Here is a 26,578-nt window from a genome sequence, read left to right as displayed (position 1 = left end):
CCCCCCTTTCCAACTTTTTGCCCCTTTCTTGGCTTTTCGCAAAACCGTGAAGGCATATACATTTTCCAATGCTTACCCCTTAATTCGTGGTTTATTTCCATTGTTATTATCTTATTGTTTTATGGAATTCTATGATTTTTACTGTTTGCGTAAACTGAATTGTAGAGCAGTTCAGGCTGTCCTTTTATGAATTTTGTAGATAAATGGTTTTCTCGTCCATCAGATTATTTTCTGAGCTTCTTGATCAGCCTCTATTCAGAACTACTAAAGCTTACTCTATTCGGGACATCAGTGCCTTTTTCAGGCATATGTTCATCACTGATATCTGTAGCTCAGCTGCACGGGCTATAGCCTTGCTGTTTTGGCTGAATGCCTCATCTATTATTAGTTTGTGCTATTAGAGGTCGCTTGCGACACCTATAAGCCGAAGCTATTGCATTAGAGTACAGATGGGGAGAAGTGGCGTATGAAGAGGGACACACATCTTTTAGGTGTTATTTGGTTATTTACTCGCCCATTGACTGTCCATGGCCAGGCTAATCCACATGGCCATCCCCACGGAGTTCCTGCCCCTCCCAGCCCAAAACTCCTCCTCATGGGAACTCTTTGAGCTAGCTTTATTAAGCCTTACCATCAAACGTTGCACTCAAAGTGCCTGCCAGTGTTTTTCCAAAGCATTCTACTGAGTTAATGAATTAATTGGAATTGAAAACCTGCTAGTGGTGTAATTAAAATGTCTTAAGCAGATCTGCCTTCACCCACTCGATTTATGGCCACTATGCACTCCCTATCTGTAGTCGTGTTAAAAACAAACATGGCCAAAGCTAAAAGTTTTGGCTTGTGCCTATGTATTAGGCATTTGCCAGGCACTGCTGTTAGGGGCGCAGGTACTCGGGTACTCGCGCACTCGCGCCATTTTGCACCCGCTACCATCAATGGCCAGTTAATACCACTACAGCAGGACCTGGCAAGTAACTTTCTCATGCCTACACAACAGCCAAAATCTTTGGCATTGTCAATGCTTGTTGAAGTGCTTGGCAACACCTGCCCAGCCTGGACCTGGCAGCAGAGGCGTCATTTAGGGGTCACCAGAGATCGCAACTGCGACCTCTGAGGTCTCCCTTGCGACTTCTAAAGAAAAAAACAAGCTCCTGGGCTGTGGCCAGCACCATGTGGCTCTTTACGTCTGGAGTGGCTGGCTTTCTTGTTCAGGCCCCTTAAAAAAAGAACAAAAATAAGAACAGGAGTGCCACAAGTCTAACACTTTCAGCACTGACCCTAAATAAGAAAGAATAGGAATACCAAATAATGTGTCTTTCTGGAATTCTATACAATACTTGCTAAACTCAATAAAGGTTTATTTCAGGCACACTTCAGGGGGCGAGTCACTGATTTAGTCTGTTCTTAAACGCCTTTCATCCTTCTGAGGTCGATAAAGGAGTACCACCACAGGTTGGGTTATATTGGGTGTATATTTTTTCTATATAAAGCGCTTAAGTAAGTGCTACATAATAACACATCATTATCATTTGGTCATGGACGTCTGCTTGCATTCACAGTAATTTGGTACTATCAGCCTATACACACTGATCTTAACGCTACATATGGCGATCCATTCTTGTATGAAATGTACATCGCATTATAGTTATATCATAACCATATTTTTCGTAGTGTACAATGCTATGTGATGCCGCTTCCTGTTTTGTCAACAGGTGAAAGGTCGTGTTCCATCTCTTCCCGCGATATCAGTTCGGGGTGGGGTCAAATGACATCACTTCCTGTGATATCAGGGGGTCAAGGGCTGTGTGAGGTCACTTCTCCTACCCCTGGCATTTTGGTGAAATGACGTCCCTGCCTGGCAGTCAATGCTCTCTCTTCTTCCCTTTCTATGTTCTTGCTTGGGAATCAGCTGCAGGCTGGAAATGGAAGAGTCCCAGTATGGTTTTGTAGGATTAAGTTCACCTTTATGGTGAACCCTGTAGTTAAAGCTCTCGACATCTTTCAAAATGATCACACACGCAGGTACCACACAGATAATCGTTCGGCGGTGTGTGTTGTATAGTTAGTGGCAAGGTAATGAGGTAGTTGCCCACTGCAAAGGATAGGGAGTGCGGCTATGTACATAATTATCTGTGGGCACACACGCACAGTGCTTTCTGTGCTCAGATGTAGGTAAACTCTGGTTTCCCTCTCTCTCTTATTAAGTGGTAGGCCACCAGCTCTACGAGTGCCAATTTACTACAATACATGTAACATTCCTTTTGGTTCTAAGCAAGGACGACCCTTAAGCTGAACATTGCAGTAAATCTGATATCTCATTTTGTGTAGATCTTTTAGCGTGTTTTAAATGTGTACATTCGTTCATTTTATGTACAGTAAAAATGCATATGTCAATACTAAGGACTTCAAACTAAAGTCAATTGTCACGTATGAGAAAAATCTAATTTTGCACACTGTCCATGCAGCACTTCACAATAAGTGAATGACTGTGAGCTTGCCAGTGACGACGAACAAAAATGAAGAAAAATGGAGGAGGCACCCCGATAACCCGGGCGGTGTCCTCCTCCTGTCCTCCCCCTTCCCCCTCGGGTCGAAGGGGAGGCGCTGGCTGAAAGCGCAGCAAAAAGCAGGAAAGCCCGCGAAGGGCTACAATAGAAGGGGGCGGAGTTATGCCCTTTATAGCGGGCGGGTTCCTTACTGCAGGCAGCTTCCATCCAGCCTTGGCAGGACGCCCGCCCGTAAGGACCATGAAGGAGAGGGTATAGAGAAAGAAGTTCATAGAAATCCTGGAGTTTGTGGGGATGGAACCTCTGGGAGAAGGTATAAAATAACTATCAGAAAAAGAGAAAGAAAAGAGGGACAGGGAGAAACCCAAGGTAGAGGCATCCATACATAACTGGCTGAAGGCTTTCAAAGTATATATGTCTATAATGTTAGAAAAATATCCGCAGGATGCACTGTCACTGGTTGCTTATGAACAGTATATCCACAACCTATATTTGAGGCATGGGGGGGAAGGATGGTTGAGCTACGATCGGGATTTCAGGTTGAAAATGCAGGTGTGGCCAGCACTGTCTTGGGATAAGATGGATGTTGGGGGGTTTCTTAGACAAAATGGTTCCCCCAGGGAAAGGAGGAGAGAGAGCCCCAGGTGGGAAGCCTCTAGTTTGGAGGGTCAGGGGGGCTACACCCAATGGGGGAGGGTGTCCTTTCGCGGGTACTCCTCCTGGAACATCAGAGCCAGCTACCAGGGGGAGCAAGCAGATTGCTGGAGTGTTGGTGCTGATGGGGGTTGCCCATTTGGGAAAGCCTGCCGCTTCAGGCATCCTCGGGGCACAGTTACCTGGGATCACAGCTCCTCAGCAAGTGAAGGGAGGCAGAGGAGCAGTCCCAACGCTAAGGATAATGCCAAGAGGGAATGAGTTGAAATGCAACATATTACAGGAGGTACACCCTCAGATATGTGAAAATTTGATTAAAAATCGTCTACCAACACCAGTCAAACTCCATGCCATGACTCGCATGTTAAATATTTATCACAACACCGGTAATGCTAAATTGCTGTGGGAAGGTTTCAGATGGGGTTTCAAAATCCCATGCACAGGGTCTAAGAAAGGCAAGGAGGCTCTCAATTTACGGTCTGCACTCCGGATGCCAGAAGTGGTGGCACTCAAAGTAGAAAAAGAGGTTAAATTGGGTAGAGTGGCTGGTCCATTTATGTATCCACCAATGGCGAATTTGGTAGTGTCTCCACTGGGACTGGTCCCAAAAAAGGAGGAGGCACAATACCGCCTAATCCACCACCTCTCTTTTCCGGAAGGGGAGTCTGTTAATGACGGCATAGCCGAAGAACTGAGCAGAGTACATTATTCTTCTTTTGATGATGCAGTGGAGGTAGTGAGGGCAGCAGGAAAGGGAGCCCTGATGGGGAAGGCCGAAATAGAGTCAGCATTCCGGTTGTTGCCCATCCATAAAGAAAGCCAGCACTTGTTCGGGTTCAAGGTACAGGAACAGTACTACTATGATAAATGTTTGCCGATGGGGTGCACCATTTCCTGTGCCTATGTTGAAGCATTTAGCACTTTCTTGGAATTTGCGGTCAAACAGGAATGCCAAGAGGGGGCGTTGGTTCATTACTTAGATGATTTTCTGTCAATTGGCAAGCAAGGGTCCAGGGAGTGTGGGGCCCTCGAGCACATTTCAGGGGCTAATGAACAGGATGGGGGTCCCTCTGGCCAAGGGAAAACCAGTAGGTCCAGTGACCTGCTTGACATTCCTGGAAATTGAGATTGACACAGTGACAGGGGAGTGCAGGCTACCACAAGACAAAGTTCAGAAATTGAAGGGGACGATGAGGGATAAGAACAAGGCAACCCTAAGGGAACTCCAAGCGCTGGCAGGTAACCTCAATTTTGCTGGAAAAGTCATCCCGGTGGGCAAGGTATTTGCGAGGAGCATCGAGCTCATAACTGTGGGGCTGCAACATGCAGGCCATCATGTCAGGCTGGGAAGCGAGGTGTGGGATGACCTGGCAATGTGGGGCGAGTTCTTGGACAAATTCAACGGGGTGCTACTGTGGAGAGGGGAATGGAGTAACAGTGACAGGCTCAAACTCTTTACGGATGCTTCCGGGGCTCTGGGTTTTGGGGCAATCCTGGGCACAAGGTGGTGTGGCACGGCATGGCCGGGGAGTGGCACCAGCAAGGCATCACCAGGGACATCACGTTGCTGGAGCTCTTTCCCATAGTGGTGGCATTTAAACTGTGGGGAGGGCAGCTGAAGGACAAGGCAGTGTTGCTCTGGTCTGACAACCTGGCAGTGGTCCAGATCATAAATCAAGGCTCAGCCAGCAACCCACGGGTGTTGAGGTTACTAAGGGAGCTCAACAAGAGCATGTTGAAGCACAACATCGAGGTGCGAACAAGGCACATACCTGGGGTCAAAAACACGGCCGCTGATGCTCTCTCTCGTTTGCAGTGGGGAAGATTCCGAGGGAGTTGTCCCGGAGCAGACAAGGAGATGACCCTGTTCAGGACACAGTGGTGGGACATGATTGGGGCGATCTGAGTTCCCTGGTGCAATCGGCCCTAGCACCGGGCACGGCAAGTAGATACAAAGCATGCTGGGAACGGTTCCTGGTGTTCCAAAAAGAGGTGTTGGGGGACGGGCAGAAGGAACTGCCGGTAAGAGCCTTTGTGGGCTGGGGTTGGCACGAGGGAAAAACCAGGTCTTGGATGGCCTATCACCTGGCCGCTATTGCCCATTATTTCAAACTGGAAGGTAAAGGTGACCCCACCAACTAACACTACATTATGATGGCCATGAAGGGCTGGGCCAAGCAGGGCGGGCCTAGGACAGATGAGAGAAGGCCCATAGACATAGTCAAGCTGCACAAACTAGTAGGATGCCTGGATGAAGATTGCCGTGATGGATTTGAAGTAGCATTGTTTACGGCAGCTTTTACATTAGCTTTCTTTGGGGCATTCAGGGTGAGCGAATTGGTACCTGAGAACAAAGGGGCTAAAGGGGCGGGCTTTTTACAGGTGGGTGATGTACACTGCTCGGATGGGCAGTTGACCATGTGGTTAAGAAGATCAAAGACAGATCAGGAGGGGAAAGGGTGCACAGTGACACTCCAACCCGTCGCGGGGAGCGCGGTCTGTCCAGTCAGGGCCATGTCAGGCTTCCTCGGGCGGAGACCGCCCTCCGGGGGTAGGGGGGGCTCCACTGCTCATTCACCGGGATGGGTCCGCACTTAGCCGCTTCAAGTTTAGAAGGGTTATGGAATTGGCATTAGAGCGAATTGGGGAGACAAGGGGAGTGTTTGGGACGCATTCATAGCGGATAGGGGTGGCCACGTCAGCCGCAGTCATGGGCCTAGGGGCAGGAGAAATCAAGCAGATTGGGAGATGGAAGTCAGGGTGTTTTAAGAGATACATTACACCGGAAAAACTGTAAGGGTGAACTAATGCCTTCTCATCCCATTAGCATCAGCACGGAGGAGAAAGCGGACTTTCTGGATGATAGGACATTCATTTTTGGCGAGGGCAGGGGCAAGCTGGACGGCGGAACAAGAGGAGTTGACGGCCGGCGAATTCAGGGTTGAGTGGCACGGGGTGCCGGGAATGAAATGGGTGCAGCTGTGCAAACCGCTGGGGAAGCAGCTGAAGACTGATATATTGGTTATACACCTCGGGGGGAATGATTTGACAAACCTGGGGGGGGGGCTCTAATGCGGGAAATGATGTTCTCATTACAGGGGCTGGCAGGACAACTGGGAGAGACGGAAATCATCTGGTCGGAGATGATGCCAAGACAAGAGTGGAGGGGCGCGGACAATCACGCGGCCGTGGAGAGATCCAGGCGGAAACTGAATTGCGCAATGGCCAAATTCTGCAGGGGCAGAGGATTTGGGCAGATCAGACACGGCCTGATCAATTTAAAGTCACCAGAATATTATCTCAAAGATGGGGTGCACTTGTCACCGAAGGGAATGGATCTTTTTTACTGGAACCTATGCAACAAAATCCTGGAAATGTGAGAGAAGAAAGGGGGGAGCCACGGTGGGCGGAAACCCACCTGTGGCGTGGCGGTGTTTGGGCGACCAAACACAAGAGACAGACTCCGGATGAGCCAGGAGAAAGCCGGAAGGGTCTTCGCTCTTCTCAGACCAGCGCCCCTTGGGAGCCTAAGCGGCAGGAGCCTCTGGGGAAACAACAAGGGCTCAGCTTCCCCCAAGGAAACTGCACCCTCCCCGCCCAGGAATACCTGAATGGGCAGGTGAGGCTCAGGCGTAAGGGGTTGGGAGAGTTGGGCCTTTACTGGACTTTGCGAAAGAAAGGGGGAAGCAGATGGTTGGACACGTAGCAATCGCCGCATCTTCAGAATTATTTCCACTAATGTATGCAGTGTGGTTTTTATGATGTTGTGGAAACTAAATCTGAGGCCTTTTTATGCCAAAAAACAAAACAAGACTCATTCTACAGGGAGGGAGGGAAAGTTGAATGAGCAGTGTCTATGTAATGGGTCCAAATGGACGGATACCTGGGTTATCTGTGGCTGCGGATTGCACTGTCAATATGGCGCCGATATTATGTGCCTTTTGGTCTTAAAGCAACAGAGTGCCACCTCCTCTCTGTGTAAGAAGCACTGTACCCCAGTACACAGGCATTATTGAAACGCGTGCTGTTAGGCAGGGGTGCAGGGTTAGGTTACGTTGGTATTTACCTTTATGAGATGGAATGACAGTGTGTGCTGCTGTGTATTGATGACATTATAAAAGGAGAGGACATGACGAGGAAGTCTGTGAGGTGAACACAGGGTAGCCCTCCCTTCTCTCCCGTGCCTTTTTGGTTTGGCTCACACCAAGTAGTGCTCGCATCCAGTCATGCTTTGGATGACTGCTATACACTCGTTTTTCTAGTTGCTTTAAATGAGATGTGGTTTTTACAAACTACGATGTACTGGAACTGCCCACACTTGCTGACTTCCCCTACATGATCTACTACTAGCTCTCCAGTCCTTCAGTTATGCCTATTTTCTCCATATCCAAACCCACTTGCTACAAGCTTACTCAGCCATTCACCTGCTCATAACAGTACATTAGGTACCCCATATCCTCTTTTCGTACAAGAATGAACTCCCATCTGTCATAAATTCCACCTTCTCTCTCTTCTAGCCTCCCACAATAATCCTCCACCTTACAGACGACATCAGAGTGCACCCTTGCTATGTGGTGTGCACATAATCCTGGAAGCGTTTCTTACTATGACCCTTAACGCAATAGGACTTCTGGATACAATCATAATGTCTCTAGCAGCACACTCTGGCTCCACCTCCAAACTTACCTCTTCCATCAATAATATTAACAAACGTATATTTGGACTTCCGCCTGGCCTCTCTTGTCTTTGTCATGCCTTCGCCCACTAAATCTCTCCATTTGTTCCACTAATATTTGACAGACCAGGGAACTGATTGCTTCCGGAGTTCCTTAGCGTGCCACCATCTATCCCACCAGCCATACCACTTCGCCTAGTCCTAGGGTTGAGGATTTGCTTAGCATGCCCCAAACCACAAAAGCTCTCTTTTCTCTGCTTACCGAATCTGTGGTTCTGACACAAGAAGCCCCAGAAATGAAAAGCAGCAGGCCCTCAACTCTCAAATTCCACTCTTGCTGGCCGCAGTTTCCCCTCCATACCTTAGCCACTGCCCCCAGCACTAATGGGTGAACCCATCAACATCTCTAAATCCATGACACAACACATGCAAGCATATCTCCTCCGCGGCAGATGATCCATGAATTGTAACCCCAATCCACAGATGGAGGTGTAATGTCGGACTCCTCCCACTGGCAACTCAAGTACCCTCTGGGAGAAATGCTCACACACGAGGTACTCCTTTTCATTTCCCTAATTCTCATCTTATAGACCGTCCCAGCATCTCCAAGTGATCGACTAGTCCACTATTGAGTGTGAGATCACACAAATATGATTTGCATGACTTAATTCTGGAATAAAAACCTGCTTGCGGGTGACATTCACCAAATGTGGGTCAGTTGAAGGGTATGTCTATTGGCTTTGCCAGTGCTTGCTTTTTTTGTGAAAGTGGACAATTTACATTTCCAATGGCGGACCTCCTTTTTTTTTCTAGATTGGAGTAAACCTGTTCACTCTACAAATGTTCGGAGCGTATTCAAGTTTTACAAATCGAAAACAAAGTCGGTGTCCTTTCGCTCCGGGGTGCTCATAGTGATAAAAGCCCTCGTGGCTTTTATCACTATGCCCAAGTAAATTGCTGAGGAAGCAAGGGCCTTTAACAAGCGTAGTGGGTATGAATCTGTATTTCCTTTTGTGAACTGTGAAAATGAATTTCTAATGTGAATTCCAGACTCAGGGCTAAGGTAATTCTACACGGTTTTCTAAAAAATCGGTCCTGACATGTTGTAGTATACGTTTTGTAGTATAACCTTGGCGACAGTTTGGCTATACATATTTGTTCCGCAGTCACGGAGCTGGGCATAACAATTTCTCTATTTTTATTTTCTTTAGGAAGACTATGATCGTCTGAGACCGTTGTCGTATCCTATGACCGATGTCTTCCTCATCTGCTTCTCCGTCGTAAATCCCGCCTCGTTTCAAAACGTAAAGGAGGAGTGGGTCCCAGAACTGAAGGAATACGCCCCCAATATACCTTTCCTGCTCATAGGAACACAGGTATCTTACAGCTTCAATTGTATCCTCAAGTAAACAGTATTGTTGAATTGGTCATATGCACTTACCATGGTTGCCTACTTTGCTTCTTGTAAGTGGGTCAGCGTGTGCGACTGAGGTAGTATTTGCGTATAGCTTTAGGGTGATGAGGTTGAATGGTTTGACAATGAGTGGCCGATCCAAATGAGCTTTATTTACATGCACATTCGATCTGATTCATGTTGTGCAGGGGACATTTAGAAGAATGCAAATCTCACCTACCAAAGAAGTCGCCATTTGATAGCAGTTTCTTTCTTGTCTGTGAGCTAATTGGCAAGAGAAAACTTCTGCGTGCTGGATTGTTTTACCATCTGTTTGTATTATGCAAGGGTCTCCTTTGCAGATTTTTTGGTCTTTTTTCAACTTTCAGTTTGGAGAAAAGCATAGTGTCCCATTTTTAAGTTATTCAGAAATAATTGCTCAATTATTCATCACATTATGTATCAACAAACTAGTCTTTTAATAGGTTTACTAATATTGAACCATTTGACTAATACACAGTGGATGTTGTATTGTCTCTTGCACTCTATAACAGGGGTTACACATTCTGAAGGATAAAAGGCCAACCACTCAGATGCCTGGGGCTAGAAACTGGTGACCGTAAAGCTTCATACACGCTTGTGCAGTTGGGACTTAAACCTATTGAATTAACTACACAGATCAGTGGTTAACAATCTCATAGTTGCCCGTTTATATATAATACGAATACACATTTTCATGTTTATTTAATGTGCATTGCGCACAGCACGAGCTGGGTGGTTCCTTGGCGATACAAAAGCAGTAGTAGTACATGCATATGGTAACAGTGTAGTTCAGTAATTGCAGTATTATTTATTTCTAATATTATTTTTCAGCAGGCTACATGTCCATGTTACAGGGAATAACAAGTACATTTCAAACACAATTGTGTTTACAGCAAACTGTGGTATCTGTGCAATACATAACAGATTGTGTGGTGGCAAATAAGATGTCTAGGCCTGATGTTTCAGAGATAGTGGTGTAAGGCTGGCCAGGTTTATTTGAAAGCAAAGACTTGGATTAGTTAGTGCCAGAACAGGTGTGTTTCAGGGTCACACTTAGTTGAGAAAACCTTCAAAATTCATTTTTTTCCAGAGCTAGATTCTTGAACAAGGGCATGGGACACCTGTGCTTACTGCTGCTCGAAGAGTTATTACATTGCAGACATTAAGAATGAGCTACCTACCGCCTGTGACTCCTTTTCTCTGGATCAACGCGTGGGAAACTATGCACAACACTTGGTGGTTTTCAAGAGGACCTCTGTAAGCCACATCGCTCCATTTAAACCGGGCTAGATGGTAATGAGTTTATAGGGACATTGCCATTCACTATAGGCTTAGAAGCCGATTCATGGAATAATTAGCGCGGCGCAAGTGGGCAAAAACGTGCGATTTGCAGTGGAATAGCGAAAATCGCAGTGCAAGTGCGAAAATCGCACGAAAAGCAGCGCACATCGATTCATGGAAGGCCGTGCGCGAGAAAACCATCGGATGTGCGATAAAAAAGTGTGCGGCGCACGTTGGCGCACAGGCCATCTAACTGCGTGCGCCAGGTCACAGCGAAAATCGCACAGGCCACAGCGAAAATCGCACATAGCGCGGCGCACGCAACAAAAGTAGGCGGAACACGGGGCGTAACACTTGGAATGGGGAACAACTTGCCAAAACGTGGGCGTCACGGGGGAAGTACAGGGTACAAGTGCGCGGAACGCCCACACGCTCACCTACAACACGTATTCATGGAATAGAATAGGGCAAAAAAGCGCACGCTCAAACCAACGCACAGGCACAAACACGACCGCCACAAGAAAGCAGGCGGTAGCGTCTCTGCGCCTGGAAGAAATGTGCGCCAAAAGGTGCGCCAACAAATAGCACCTATATACAGCCATGATGAATGTCCTATACTGTGGCCCTCCAGGACAAATGACGTGCAAAGGGATACCCACAAACACGGACACCCGCTGACAAAAAATACGTGTGCGTGTATACCGGGGTGCGCGGGAAGTCTCACACGCGATTTCGGCAGGGTACGTGTATTTCAGGGGTGCGCGGGAAGTTCCACACGCGATTGGCCCAGTGCGAGCAGGGTACGTGTATTCCATGGGTGCGCGGGAAGTTCCACACGCGATTTCGGCAGGGTACGTGTATTTCAGGGGTGCGCGGGAAGTTCCACACGCGATTGGCCCAGTGCGAGCAGGGTACGTGTATTTCAGGGGTGCGCGGGAAGTTCCACACGCGATTTCAGCAGGGTACGTGTATTTCAGGGGTGCGCGGGAAGTTCCACACGCGATTTCAGCAGGGTACGTGTATTTCAGGGGTGCGCGGGAAGTTCCACACGCGATTTCAGCAGGGTATGTGTATTTCAGGGGTTCTGGGGAGTACTACACGTGAATTGGCCGTGTGGGTCCTCCCAGGTGTACGTTCCACAACCTCCACGGCCCCTGCAGGCAGCCCACACCACGGGGGTCTACCCTGCACCCCTGCTCATGTCCCGCAGGCAGCCCATCCACCATGGGCATGCCCCCCAGCCAACCCACATGTCACCTTGCACTACTGATCAACAATGCATGTCTCCCACCACCCCCACCCCCAGCCACCATGGCCAGCCCCCACCAGGCCCCCACTCATGTCTCCCACCACCCCCACCCCCCAGCAGTGCAGGGGCACCCTCCACCAGGCCCCCACTCATGTCTCCCACCACCCCCACCCCCCAGCAGTGCAGGGGCACCCTCCACCAGGCCCCCACTCATGTCTCCCACCACCCCCACCCCCCAGCCACCAGGGGCACACTCCACCAGGCCCCCACTCATGTCTCCCACCACCCCCACCCCCCAGCAGTGCAGGGGCACCCTCCACCAGGCCCCCACTCATGTCCCCCTGCACCCCCACTCCCCAGCATCCAGGGGCACCCTCCACCAGGCCCCCACCCATGTCTCCCACCACCCCCATCCCCCAGCATCCAGGGGCACCCACCACCAGGCCCCCACCCATGTCACCCACCACCCCCACCCCCCAGCCACCATGGGCAGCCCCCACCCATGTCTCCCACCACCCCCACCCCCCAGCCACCAGGGGCACCCTCCACCAGGCCCCCACTCATGTCCCCCCTGCACCCCCGCCCCCCAGCCACCAGGGGCATCCTCCACCAAGCCCCCACTCATGTCTCCCACCACCCCCACCCCCCAGCAGTGCAGGGGCACCCTCCACCAGGCCCCCCCTCATGTCTCCCACCACCCCCACCCCCCAGCAGTGCAGGGGCAGCCTCCACCAGGCCCCCACTCATGTCTCCCACCCACCCCCACCCCCCAGCCACCATGGGCACCCTCCACCAGGCCCCCACTCATGTCTCCTACCACCCCCACCCCCCCAGCAGTGCAGGGGCACCCTCCACTAGGCCCCCACCCATGTCTCCCACCACCCCCACCCCCCAGCCACCAGGGGCACCCTCCACCAGGCCCCCACTCATGTCTCCCACCAACCCCACCCCCCAGCAGTGCAGGGGCACCCTCCACCAGGCCCCCACTCATGTCCCCCTGAACCCCCACCCCCCAGCATCCAGGGGCACCCTCCACCAGGCCCCCACCCATGTCTCCCACCACCCCCACCCCCCAGCAGTGCAGGGGCACCCTCCACCAGGCCCCCACTCATGTCTCCCACCACCCCCACCCCCCAGCAGTGCAGGGGCACCCTCCACCAGGCCCCCACTCATGTCCCCCTGCACCCCCACCCCCCAGCATCCAGGGGCACCCACCACCAGGCCCCCACCCATGTCACCCACCACCCCCACCCCCCAGCCACCAGGGGCACCCTCCACCAGGCCCCCACTCATGTCCCCCTGCACCCCCACCCCCCAGCCACCAGGGGCACCCTCCACCAGGCCCCCACTCATGTCTCCCACCACCCCCCAGCAGTGCAGGGGCACCCTCCACCAGGCCCCCACTCATGTCTCCCACCCCCCCCACCCCCCAGCAGTGCAGGGGCACCCTCCACCAGGCCCCCACCCATGACTCCCACCGCCCCCACCCCCCAGCAGTGCAGGGGCACCCTCCACCAGGCCCCCACCCATGTCTCCCACAACCCCCACCCCCCAGCAGTGCAGGGGCACCCTCCACCAGGCCCCCACCCATGTCTCCCACCACCCCCACCCCCCAGCCACCAGGGGCACCCTCCACCAGGCCCCCACTCATGTCTCCCACCACCCCCCAGCAGTGCAGGGGCACCCTCCACCAGGCCCCCACTCATGTCTCCCACCACCCCCACCCCCCAGCAGTGCAGGGGCACCCTCCACCAGGCCCCCACCCATGTCTCCCACCACCCCCACCCCCCAGCAGTGCAGGGGCACCCTCCACCAGGCCCCCACCCATGTCTCCCACCACCCCCACCCCCCAGCCACCAGGGGCACCCTCCACCAGGCCCCCACTCATGTCCCCCTGCACCCCCACCCCCCAGCCACCAGGGGCACCCTCCACCAGGCCCCCACTCATGTCTCCCACCCCCCCCCCAGCAGTGCAGGGGCACCCTCCACCAGGCCCCCACTCATGTCTCCCACCACCCCCACCTCCCAGCAGTGCAGGGGCACCCTCCACCAGGCCCCCACCCATGTCTCCCACCACCCCCACCCCCCAGCAGTGCAGGGGCACCCTCCACCAGGCCCCCACCCATGTCTCCCACCACCCCCACCCCCCAGCCACCAGGGGCACCCTCCACCAGGCCCCCACTCATGTCTCCCACCACCCCCCAGCAGTGCAGGGGCACCCTCCACCAGGCACCCACTCATGTCTCCCACCACCCCCACCCCCCAGCAGTGCAGGGGCACCCTCCACCATGCCCCCACCCATGTCTCCCACCACCCCCACCCCCCAGCAGTGCAGGGGCACCCTCCACCAGGCCCCCACCCATGTCTCCCACCACCCCCACCCCCCAGCCACCAGGTGCACCCTCCACCAGGCCCCCACTCATGTCCCCCTGCACCCCCACCCCCCAGCCACCAGGGGCAGCCTCCACCAGGCCCCCACTCATGTCTCCCACCACCCCCACCCCCCAGCAGTGCAGGGGCACCCTCCACCAGGCCCCCACCCATGTCCCCCTGCACCCCCACCCCCCAGCCACCAGGGGCACCCTCCACCAGGCCCCCACTCATGTCTCCCACCACCCCCACCCCCCAGCAGTGCAGGGGCACCCTCCACCAGGCACCCACCCATGTCTCCCACCACCCCCACCCCCCAGCAGTGCAGGGGCACCCTCCACCAGGCCCCCACTCATGTCCCCCTGCACCCCCACCCCCAGCATCCAGGGGCACCCTCCACCAGGTCCTCACAATCCCCAATCATGTGCTTTATGGTCAGCCTCCACAGCCAAAAAGCCCTACCAAGTAACCCATTCACCCACATGGAAATGGAAATTACATGTTACACCCCCAATGTTCATGAAGCTAATGAACCCATGTCCGTCACACACAATGGTTGCAATTGAATGGGAAAACACCCAACATGACATGCATGAAACCAATGAGATGATACCACACAGTGAAGTATGAAAACAAAATTGTATTGAAAAAAAGAAAGAATGCTAAAGAAATGAAACAAACTACAATGGGAATGAGAAAAAATAAGCTGCATGTCCGTATAAAAAAAAACAGCAAATCCGATTCCAAAAAAATGTTGTCCAAAGTCAAATATAAAAAAATATCTATCCAATTAAGAAACATGTAAAAAACTTCCAAGGGTCCATGAGCCCAACTGAACAAAGGAAACCTACAAAAAAACCTAACTAAAATGCAACTATATACAAAAAGTGGAGCAGTGTCCGTCGACTCCAAATCATAATAAGAAAGAAAGGAAACCTAAAACTAAAGAACTATATACAAAGGCGGCGGGCAAGTCCAGCGGCTCACTCCGTGGTGTTCCGGGCCAGGGCATCATCGAACTCCTGTTCGATGTCCCGGAGGCGGTCCAGTTCCATGGCCCCGAGGGTCCGCAGGGACGATGCCGTGTCCTCCTCCAACCCCCTGCGGATTGCCTCGAGGCACTCGGCCCGCCTCAGGGCCCTCCGCATGGAGTTCTCCGCCCTGACCATTGTGAGCCGCGCCTCTTCCGCCCGCCACCGCTTCGCACCTATGGCGTGGCCCAACCGCTGCCACAAGGAAGACACTCTATGTCCTGGGTCCTCCTGCCCTCCGGCCGATGCCTGCCCCTCCGATGTCGAAGGCCCTGAGCCTTCATGGCTCCCACTATGTTGCTGCTCTGCCTCTGCCCGTGCACTGCCTCCTGCTGCCTGCACATCCTCCGCCGGCTGGGGTGCAGTTGTTGATGTGGCCACCCCTGCTGGATCTCCGACTCCCGACTGTGGCAGGGATGCCTCCTCCACCAGCCTGGCCGCACCGTCAGAGGCAGCTCCACAGGGCACCCAGGTGACTGATGGGTGGGAAGATGGCACAGAGGACGACTGGCGCGTAGGGGGTCCAGTTGAGGAGGGGGTCGGAGCAAGCCCCATCAGACGGAGGAATCCGGCCTGGGTGACCTGTCCCAGCAGGCTGATGTGGCCAATGAGCCATTCGAGATGACGTGCAGTCTCTCCATGAAAAGACTGCAGGTCACCTCGCATGGCCCGTTGACGCAACGCCACACCAGCCAGGACAGGCTCAACCCGGACCTGGATAGCCACGTCCGCAGGCAGAGGAAGGCCAGTTGACGTCAGCTCATCCCCTGCCTGAAAACGGGTCTGGACGTAGGCATCCCTGCTGGTGCAAGTTGATGCAGGGACAGGATCGGGGACAGGATTGCACACAGGCACCTCCGCGGCGGCCTGTGCTGCCTCCTGTCCCTGGTCCTGCACTGCACCACTAGCACCAGTGGGATCCCCACCTCCAGACCCCGTCTCTGGTGCTTGCACGGCCTCCTCCTCCACCAAACCCCCCACCAACCTGGATGACTCTGTGCCATCTTCCCCTGTTGGGCCCTGTGGGGTCCCAGCTGCCCCTTCTGCTGCCGAGGAGTCCAACTCCAACCTCCGCCTCTTGGACCTCCCCCCGGCAGCTGCGGCCTGGGACGCGGCACCGGACTCCTCACTCCCCGACGAGATGACAACACGGGAAGGGAGCCGGGCCTTGCGTCTCCGGCTGGCGGTGGGATCCCCGCCGCTGTGCTCCACAGCACCTTCTCCGCCCTCTTCATCAGTTGACGCTGCAGACAGGGAGAAACAAAACACAGGCATCAGGGCACTGTACAATGGACACATACACACATGACAGTTGCACATGAGTGGCATTGGCAAACCTCAGACATGTCATCACAATCCCCAACACACATGTCATTGCAACTCGCACACATGAGCCATACCACAGCCATATCGCAACTGCCACCACCATCCCTACACATACAACTGCATGAGCAGCCAAAGGGGAGCCAGACATCACATGCAACACAGGAAGTGCACCACACATGTACACAAACCACCACACTTGCATGCATGTGTACACCTCTGCCAAGTGTCGCACTGTTCAGACGGGCATCCATGTCACATCTGCCAATCAGGCTTCCACATACCGCTGTCACATGCATCCATGTTGCATCACTGTTGCACCCTTGTCAAATACACACACATGCACATGTACACAGTGCTCATACATGCAGCCGAAAACAACATACATGCGTGACATCACGGACATGTCTACTTACATACACATTCATCCAAACATGTGTGCACGCACAACTGCATTTGGCATGCAACCCTACACACACAAGCACCATCCATGTCTCACACATTACAGCCCTCGCATGTGTCAGCCCCACGGCCCTGTACACCCCACCCATACTCGACCCCATACAAACAGATGTGCAACCTGCACACTACCGAATAATCACCACACGCACTGCTCACAATCAGGATGCATGTACACTCACCGCTCGACTCCAGACGGGTCTGCTTCTCCAGGACCTTGACGTGGAGCGCTGGGGATATGCGTTCCAGGACCCTCATCTGTTCTTCCGACAAGTGGCCCCGGCGCCCCTTGGCATCCGCTGCCTTCAAGAGGCACCGGGCCTTGTTCAGGGTCCTGGACCTGAAGTCCTCCCAGCGCTTCCTGACATGTTGTAAGTCGCGGACTGCCACCCCCTCCGCGTTGATGGCAGTCACGATGTCAGTCCAGATCCGAGTCTGTCCTTCCTTGTCGGCGCGGGAACTTCCGAAGAGGGCATCATACTGCCCCAGGACTTGCTCCACCAGGACACCAACTTCGGTGGCACTGAAGCTGGTGCCCCTCTGCCTCTCTGGCCGGGGGTTGTCAGTGGTCACAGATGGTGTTTGCCCCGACATGACAACCCCAGAGGCAGGAGTGGGTGGGCAACTGGGTCCTGGGGCTGGGCTGTGGAGCGATGGAATCCCAGTCGGGAGTCTTCAGTTCCAGCAGGGGTGGTCACAGCAACAGCACCCCTGGCTGATGTGCAGGCAGCAAATGGCAGTGCACGTGGGCAGCAGGCAGTCAGGCAGCAGCAGATGGCAGGTGGGAGCGTGCTCGGGGCTCTGGGGGGCAGTAGTTCGGCCTTCTGGGCAGGAGCGTGGTCTTCCGTGTGCTTACGCGTGGCCAGCTTGGTACGGAGTGATTTGGCACGTGAAAATCCTGCACGTCAGCGTGAAAATCGAGGAAAGGCCCTTAGCGCGTCAGCACGCATACGCGATTCTATTGGACCAAAGGCCCCCAGCGCGTAAACGTGTCAGCACGCATACGCGATTCTATTGGACCAAAGGCCCTCAGCGCATAAGCGCGTCTGTGACGTGACCCGCACCGGTGTTTCCCACACAGCACGTGATGACAGAGCACACGTGGAAAGACTGCACGTCAGAGTGTCATCGCGTGTAATTGGACAGCACGTCAGAGTGTCATCGCGTGTAATTGTTGGGAATGGGCCTAGCGCGTACACGCTGCGTAAGTGACGCTGGACGTGTGGGCCTGTATAAAAGGTACGTGTAGAACACCATTTCCTTGTACGTGCTTTTCGTGGAGAGCGAGTGGGTGAATTCTGTACTTCTTGTCGTTTCACACGCGATTTACTTCACGGCGTTTCAAGTTCGTATTCCCTGTTACCTCTGACAGCTTTTTCTCTTTTACTGGTTTACCTGGGCCTGTTCCCTCAAACAGTGTTCCCTTCTACTGTTGTCCTGTCTCCTCAGACAGCGTACAAATCTTCTTTTGGCGGGAGTGTTGCCAACCAAACGCGCTCCTTTTTCACGCTCTTTTACCTGGCAGACGGTGAGTCACGCACGTATCTAACATTTGTGCTTGCCCCGTGTGTAGCCTACCCCTTCAGAGGTCATTCTAGGCTGCGTGTGACACGCATACGTTCATTCTTGTGTTACTGGGTGCCACAGCGTAGTGCAGGTTTTTCTTTCTGCACACGTGGTCTAGGAGGGGTTGCGTGCACCTCATCTCCCTTTTTTGGGGCTCCTGTGCGTAGCGTGACCCGTCATCTTTCCCCAGGGCTTACATTCAGCCTTGCAAGAGCACTAGGGTACAATTACCATCTGGTACCCAACACCTTTGACCCCCAATTGCCCAGGACAATAGTTTACAGCCACTCCCATACGCACATTTACATCAGTGCCATGGCTGGGAGGCGAGGATTCCGTAAGGGTGGCAAAGGTGGAAGAGCCACAAGTGGTGGCCGTGGTGGATCCGGTAGGGGACGTGGTCGTTACTTGCAGGGTGAGCCTGTCCCCCCATGTGTGGAGGACCAGTCAAGGGCACCCATAATCCCCCCCCCCTCCCGTTGAGGCTGATGTGGCTGACACCATCCATGCTCAGCCCTTGTTGGACCAGCCCATTGTGGCACCAGACCTGGCTGACTCCATGGCTGACTTCCAGGTCAGCAGGCCTACGACACGTGCGCTGGTGCACGTTGATGTCACCATGCCACGTGCATCTGGGGCAGCAAGGTCATCTGCTGCCCCAAGTAGGCAGGGCGGAGAGGCTGCAGGGGCAGCTGCGGCTCCATCCACCCCAGCCCTCACACACCCAGCCAGGACAGTGTCGGTCCTAGTCCATCCTGCTGACATTCCCCCTGACACCATCACACTTGAGCCAATGCCTGCACCAACTCCCATGCTGAGTGTGCAATCCCACACTCCTGATACAGAGTCCACCAGGGCTCCTGCCCCTAGTGTCCAGAGCGGCGCAGGACACTCAGGATCACCACCACCTTCCAAGCGGAAGAGGAAGAGTGCTCGTCCGGCACAGGCTGATGCCCCAGACATGGCTACATAGTCCGGCCTGTCGAGGAAGCCCAGCTTCACGGATGACGAACTGAATGCACTTGTCGAGTATGTGTCTGCACATGACAACGAGATGGTCATTGTTGCAGGATCCAAGACCACACCTGCACAACGCCAGGCACACACCGTTGCGGACATCGTAAGTGCCCTTGGAATCGTGAGGCGCACAGCCAATGATTGCTATAAGCGCTGGAATGACCTAAAGCGCAGGGCAAAGAGTAAGCTGGCCTCAAGTCATGCCGCAACTCTAGTGACTGGAGGTGGGTCTCCAGTAGTAGACATGGAACTCACTCCACATGAGTCAGTCGCTGGGACCTACGTCACGGAGGTACAGATCCAAGGCGTGGGAGATCTGCCTGATTATGAGGCATTGTCCGGTGAGTGCACATGCATGTGTGTGTCATCCATGTGCATGGTGTGTGTGAGGGCTTCTGTTTGTGTGCCAGGTGAGAGTGTGTGCGCCTGAGTCGTATGGGTCAGCCATGTGCTTCATGCAATACATCCTGCGCAGCTGCATTTGGCCATAGCAGTATCCCTTCTGCCAACAGTAGACAACTAGCCCAACTGCACGCCAGTTGCCCTTGAAGTGTCACCTTGCCACAACATTGTTGCTTATTTTTCACTGTTCATTCAGTCAGATTGTTTGCATTCCACCACTTTTACTAGGCATGTCGCAGTCCTGTAGTCACATGTCTGACATGGCTATGGTAAAGTGGAGTGACTTTGTTACCTGGATATCATTTGTTCACACATGTCCCTGTGCAATTGGACCATTTCGGACTGGCAGCTCCAGGTGAAAAATCTGACCTGTTTGAATCAGAAGAGCTATTACATGCGGGAACTGGACTGAATTAATAGGTGCTGCCCTCCTCTCCATCTTCACTCAATAGCAATGGTACATGCCACCTGTGTGATGGCATGTGTGTTTCACCTGGCAATCACAGGCCAATGTGTGATGCCACTGCCAGGCAGCATGCAGAAAATGTGTTCATCTTCCATCTTGGTGTCATCAGTGTGTGCCATTTGCCTGCCCTTCATATGCAGTGAGGGTGCATGCATGGGAGGGTTTTAGTCATGTGGGACATGTGTCAATCAAGTACTGGTTCTCTTGCTTCTCAGCCCTCATTGTGTGCCATGGTGCTAATGCCTGTTTCCATTTCTTTGTTTTTATGTCTTTGCAGGGGAAGACGCACCTGATACTGCTGGGGTTGTGGAGATGGTGAAGACCCAGGAGGGGTCCGAGGGCCGACCAACCACCAGTGAGGGACGTGGTGTGATGGTGGGTGAGAACCCACAACTGCTGCAGGTCGTGCTCTCAAGGGGTGTCTCTGGCTGCACCTCCCCCGAGCTGTACTCAGGTGTTGATTCGGATGAGACCTACGTGCCGTCGCAGGTGAGTGTTCCAGGGAGGGATTCTGTTCTGTCCCACCCACCTGCACCAGGGTCAGAACCCTCAATGGGGATGTCAGTGTTGGCAGCTACGCCTTTGGTGGTTACGGATGCAGGGTCACACTCCGCGACATCTGATCCTGTTCCTGGGCCAGCAGATCAGAGGGGGAATGCAGTCCTGCAGCCTCAGGCAGTGCCGGCACAGCAAGGCGCAGTTCGCCTTGCTCCAGACAGGTGTGGTGCCCGCCGACGTGGTGGCCGTACGCCACCTGGCAATACCGCATGGGAGCAATCCATTTACGGTATGGCAACCCAACAGGCAGCATCATCCGAGAGGATGGCTCAGGCCATGGATAGGGTGGCCACTTCCATTGTCCCCCCTGAAAGGCTGATGGAGCGACTACAGCAGGCAACCGACTCCATCTGCCAGTCACACAGGGAGGACATGTTGGGGTCCAACAGGGACAGGCGGGCGGCACTGGCGACTCTGCAGGAGGCCATCTCCATTGAGTCCCAGGGTCACAGGGAAGCCCTGAGGCAGGAGCTCCTTCACCTCAGGACGACTCTTGTTGAGCTTGAGGCTTCAACACACCAAAGGACAGAACAGCAGCTGGAGCGTCTCACCCATACGCTCTCAGCTGAGATGCAGGCAACGAGGGCGGAGGTCCGGGCATCCCGCGAGTTGTTGCATGGGGACCTCCGCACACTCATCCTCCAGAACCAGACCTACCACACCCGCATGCTTGCAGCCATGGAGGAGCAGACTAGGGCCTTGCGTGGGCTGCCTCCCATAGTGCAACCACCTCCGGATGCAGCTGCACAGGGTGATAATAGCGACAGCAGTGATACTCCCACAATAGGGTAGCCGTGTGGGCCATGAGCCCATGGAGGTGTTTTTTTCCCCAGGATCCACACAGGTGGGTTTTGGTGTGCACCCTGTCCTCGGACCTCCTGGGTGGCCCCCCCAACCCCCCCGGGCCCATCAATGGCCATTTTTTATTTTTTTTTATTTTTATTTTTATTTTTATTTTTAATTATTTTTTTCCCAATTTTTTTGGGACAGTTTGTTGGCTTCCGTGGTTCCTGTGGGCATACGCTGCATTGTGGCTGGGCACATGCAGGCTTGTCATGTATTTGGTTCAGATGCTTGGGTTTGAGTCACACACACCCCTCCTGCTTCCCGTTTCCATGGGCTTGCAAAGGGTGTGCCCAAGTGACATTGACGTACATGGTGACATTGGACTCCCACTACATGTGTGGGTAGTCTAGTCAATACTGTGTATACATTCCTAGTGCATATTGCTGTTGTGTTGTACACTGCATGTTGCATTGATGTGTAACTCATCATCTGTGTCTACCTCCCAATTTGCAGGTCCCTTCCTCATGTCTACACAAGGCCCTCTAGTCTGGAGATGGGGTCCATGTTGGCAGCAGTGCACCTACAACTCTACATGGCGCCAACACTGCACAGTTGGTAGTGGTGGGAGTGCAGGCATTTCCACGTGGTGAGACTACTAATATATAACATTTGTGATGTCATGTTAATGGTAGTACCTGCTCAAGTTTGTTGTTGGTCCTGCATTACTGTGAGCATTTCAGGTGTTGCAAGTTTCAATTAGGGACACTCTACATTGTGACACTAGTGTCATGTTGTGGGGATTACTTGGTTTACCTGCAAATAGCATGACATGGCACGGTGTGTCGTGTGGCGGTGCTGGGGATGGGTTGGCTGACATGGCACTGTCCTCTTGTTGCATTTTGCAAGTGGGTATTCATTTTAGCTGCTTGAATGTGTTACTTCACAAAACTGCATTGTGGTGTCTGTGTGGGTAGGGATGCACACATTGTGACACTTCCAGGTGAACAATCTCAGGCTGATATGGTTTTCACGGTTGATTTTCCAGACATTCAGGATCAGTGTCAGGTTGAGTCATCATTGATTGTCAGATGGAATGTGCCAGGGCAGTGTGCACTCCACAGGGGTGTGATTTCTATGTGAAGTAATTAGCCACTAGCTGTGTACGGGCTGCCTCCCCCCGTGCCCTTTCCCCTCCCATGCACAGCGGCTGTGCATGTGGTTGGGGATGTGGGGCCACCACCATGTCCACGGCCAGGCCCCGGCGTGTTGCAACGTTGTGCAGGACACATGCTGCCACTATGATCCTGCACACTACTGGGGGAGCGTACAACAGCTGCCCGCCAGAACGGTCAAGGGAGCGAAAGCGTGACTTTAGCACTCCAAATGTGCGCTCCACTATGCCCCGGGTTGTAATGTGGGCTGTGTTATATCTTACCTCGGGTGGCGTGGTGGGGTTCCGAATTGGCGTCATGTGGGGGCTGAGAGGGTAGGCACTGTCCCCTGTGGAGGTGGAGATTGGTATCATTGGTGGGGTTGTGACCTTGCTCAGTATCTGACATGCATGCATGTGCAGTGGCATTCATACTCACCAAGCAGCCATGTATCGCCATGCTGCCCAGCTTCTAGGTCCCGGTTTAGGGTGGACATTCGGTAAATGAAGCTGTCGTGGGTTGACCCGGGATAGTTGGCATATACTGAGGTGATGATTCCCTTGGCATTACATACTACCTGCACGTTGATGGAATGCCAGTGCTTGCGGTTCCTATAGATGTGCGCTGATGCCCTGGGGGGACGTAGAGCCACATGGGTGCAGTCGATGGCACCTAGCACTTTGGGGAATCGTGCCACACTGTAAAAATCCAGGGCGGCAGCATGCCTTTCTGCAGGTGTTCTGGGCAGGTATATGTGCCTGCGGACTGATGGGCGTGCAGTGATGATGTTCAAGACCTGGTGTAGGCAGCGTGACTGGGTGGCCTGTGATACACCACCCACAATGGCACTTGTCCGCTGAAATGATCCAGTGGCTAAGAAGTGCAGTACATTGAGGACCTTCTCCAGGGGGCTGAGTGCTTGGGAGCACAGGGTGGGTGATGTGAGGTCATCCTCCCACTCACTCACCAGGTCCAGTATGATGTGTGGTGGAAACCTGTACCTCCCATGCACCTGGTCATCAGGCATCCCGAAAAGGCTGGTTCTGGGTGTGAATATTCTGGCCCTGACTATCCTCCTCCTCCTCCTTTGGTAGGCCACGCCCGCCCACTGCTGCTAGGAACGGTATGTTCATCCTGGGTCTGAGCTTGTTATTTTGTTAGCGTGCAAATTTATGCATTGCGCGTGTTGTAGGCGAGCGTGTGACCCGCGCACCCCTGAAATCCAGTACCCAGTCCAATAGCGTGTGGAAATTCCCGCGCACCCCGGGATACAGGTGCGCTGACGTACTTGCGTGTGTAAGTGCCCGCGCACCCCTGATATACACGTACATAGGCCAATCGCGTGTACGCGCACTTTTGTCCAATTACACGCGATGACACTCTGACGTGCTGTCCAATTACACGCGATGACACTCTGACGTGCAGTCTTTCCACGTGTGCTCTGTCATCACATGCTGTGTGGGAAACACCCGTGCGGGTCACGTCACAGACGTGCTTACGCGCTGAGGGCCTTTGGTCCAATAGAATCGCGTATGCGTGCTGACGCGTTTACGCGCTGGGGGCCTTTGGTCCAATAGAATCGCGTATGCGTGCTGACGCGCTAAGGGCCTTTCCTCGATTTTCACGCTGACGTGCAGGATTTTCACGTGCCAAATCACTCCGTACCAAGCTGGCCACGCGTAAGCACACGGAAGACCACCCTCCTGCCCAGAAGGCCGAACTACTGTCCCCCAAAGCCCCGAGCACGCTCCCACCTGACATCTGCTGCTGCCTGCTGCCCACGTGCACTGCCATTTGCTGCCTGCACATCAGCCAGGGGTGCTGTTGCTGTGACCACCCCTGCTGGAACTGAAGACTCCCGACTGGGATTCCATCGCTCCACAGCCCAGCCCCAGGACCCAGTTGCCCACCCACTCCTGCCTCTGGGGTTGTCATGTCGGGGCAAACACCATCTGTGACCACTGACAACCCCCGGCCAGAGAGGCAGAGGGGCACCAGCTTCAGTGCCACCGAAGTTGGTGTCCTGGTGGAGCAAGTCCTGGGGCAGTATGATGCCCTCTTCGGAAGTTCCTGTGCCGACAAGGAAGGACAGACTCGGATCTGGACTGACATCGTGACTGCCATCAACGCGGAGGGGGTGGCAGTCCGCGACTTACAACATGTCAGGAAGCGCTGGGAGGACTTCAGGTCCAGGACCCTGAACAAGGCCCGGCGCCTCTTGAAGGCAGCGGATGCCAAGGGGCGCCGGGGCCACTTGTCGGAAGAACAGATGAGGGTCCTGGAACGGATATCCCCAGCGCTCCACGTCCAGGTCCTGGAGAAGCAGACCCGTCTGGAGTCGAGCGGTGAGTGTACATGCATCCTGATTGTGAGCAGTGCGTGTGGTGATTATTCGGTAGTGTGCAGGTTGCACATCTGTTTGTATGGGGTCGAGTATGGGTGGGGGTGTACAGGGCCGTGCGGCTGACACATGCGAGGGCTGTAATGTGTGAGACATGGATGGTGCTTGTGTGTGTAGGGTTGCATGCCAAATGCAGTTGTGCGTGCACACATGTTTGGATGAATGTTTATGTAAGTAAACATGTCCGTGATGTCACGCATGTATGTTGTTTTCGGCTGCATGTATGAGCACTGTGTACATGTGCATGTGTGTGTATTTGACAAGGGTGCAACAGTGATGCAACATGGATGCATGTGACAGTGGTATGTGGAAGCCTGATTGGCAGATGTGACATGGATGCCCGTCTGAACAGTGCGACACTTGGCAGAGGTGTACACATGCATGCAAGTGTGGTGGTGTGTGTACATGTGTGGTGCACTTCCTGTGTTGCATGTGATGTCTGGCTCCCCTTTGGCTGCTCATGCAGTTGTATGTGTAGGGATGGTGGTGGCAGTTGCGATATGGCTGTGGTATGGCTCATGTGTGCGAGTTGCAATGACATGTGTGTTGGGGATTGTGATGACATGTCTGAGGTTTGCCAATGCCACTCATGTGCAACTGTCATGTGTGTATGTGTCCATTGTACAGTGCCCTGATGCCTGTGTTTTGTTTCTCCCTGTCTGCAGCGTCAACTGATGAAGAGGGCGGAGAAGGTGCTGTGGAGCACAGCGGCGGGGATCCCACTGCCAGCCGGAGACGCAAGGCCCGGCTCCCCTCCCGTGTTGTCAACTCGTCGGGGAGTGAGGAGTCCGGTGCCGCGTCCCAGGCCGCAGCTGCCGGGGGGAGGTCCAAGAGGCGGAGGTTGGAGTTGGACTCCTCGGCAGCAGAAGGGGCAGCTGGGACCCCACAGGGCCCAACAGGGGAAGATGGCACGGAGTCATCCAGGTTGGTGGGGGGTTTGGTGGAGGAGGAGGCCGTGCAAGCACCAGAGACGGGGTCTGGAGGTGGGGATCCCACTGGTGCTAGTGGTGCAGTGCAGGACCAGGGACAGGAGGCAGCACAGGCCGCCGCAGAGGTGCCTGTGTGCAATCCTGTCCCCGATCCTGTCCCTGCATCATCTTGCACCAGCAGGGATGCCTACGTCCAGACCCGTTTTCAGGCAGGGGATGAGCTGACGTCAACTGGCCTTCCTCTGCCTGCGGACGTGGCTATCCAGGTCCGGGTTGAGCCTGTCCTGGCTGGTGTGGCGTTGCGTCAACGGGCCATGC

At 53.9% G+C, this 26,578-nt stretch overlaps 1 protein-coding gene across 1 annotated transcript in view; it reads left to right on the top strand.

The window, feature by feature from the left end:
• The window catches only part of RHOQ (ras homolog family member Q), a 399,119-nt gene that overhangs the window by 244,678 nt on the left and 127,863 nt on the right, over positions 1 to 26,578 (top strand). Inside the window, exon 3 of the mRNA XM_069608441.1 lies at positions 9,048 to 9,212. Coding sequence (XP_069464542.1) covers positions 9,048 to 9,212 — 165 coding nt within the window. The remainder of the gene's footprint in view (positions 1 to 9,047; positions 9,213 to 26,578) is intronic.

Source organism: Ambystoma mexicanum, chromosome 4q (genome assembly GCF_040938575.1).
Source record: "Ambystoma mexicanum isolate Mex_15411 chromosome 4q, UKY_AmexF1_1, whole genome shotgun sequence".
Taxonomy (NCBI): Eukaryota; Metazoa; Chordata; class Amphibia; order Caudata; family Ambystomatidae; genus Ambystoma; species Ambystoma mexicanum.
The sequence above is the reverse complement of the archived record's forward strand: the minus strand, read 5'-3'. Positions and strand labels throughout refer to the sequence as shown.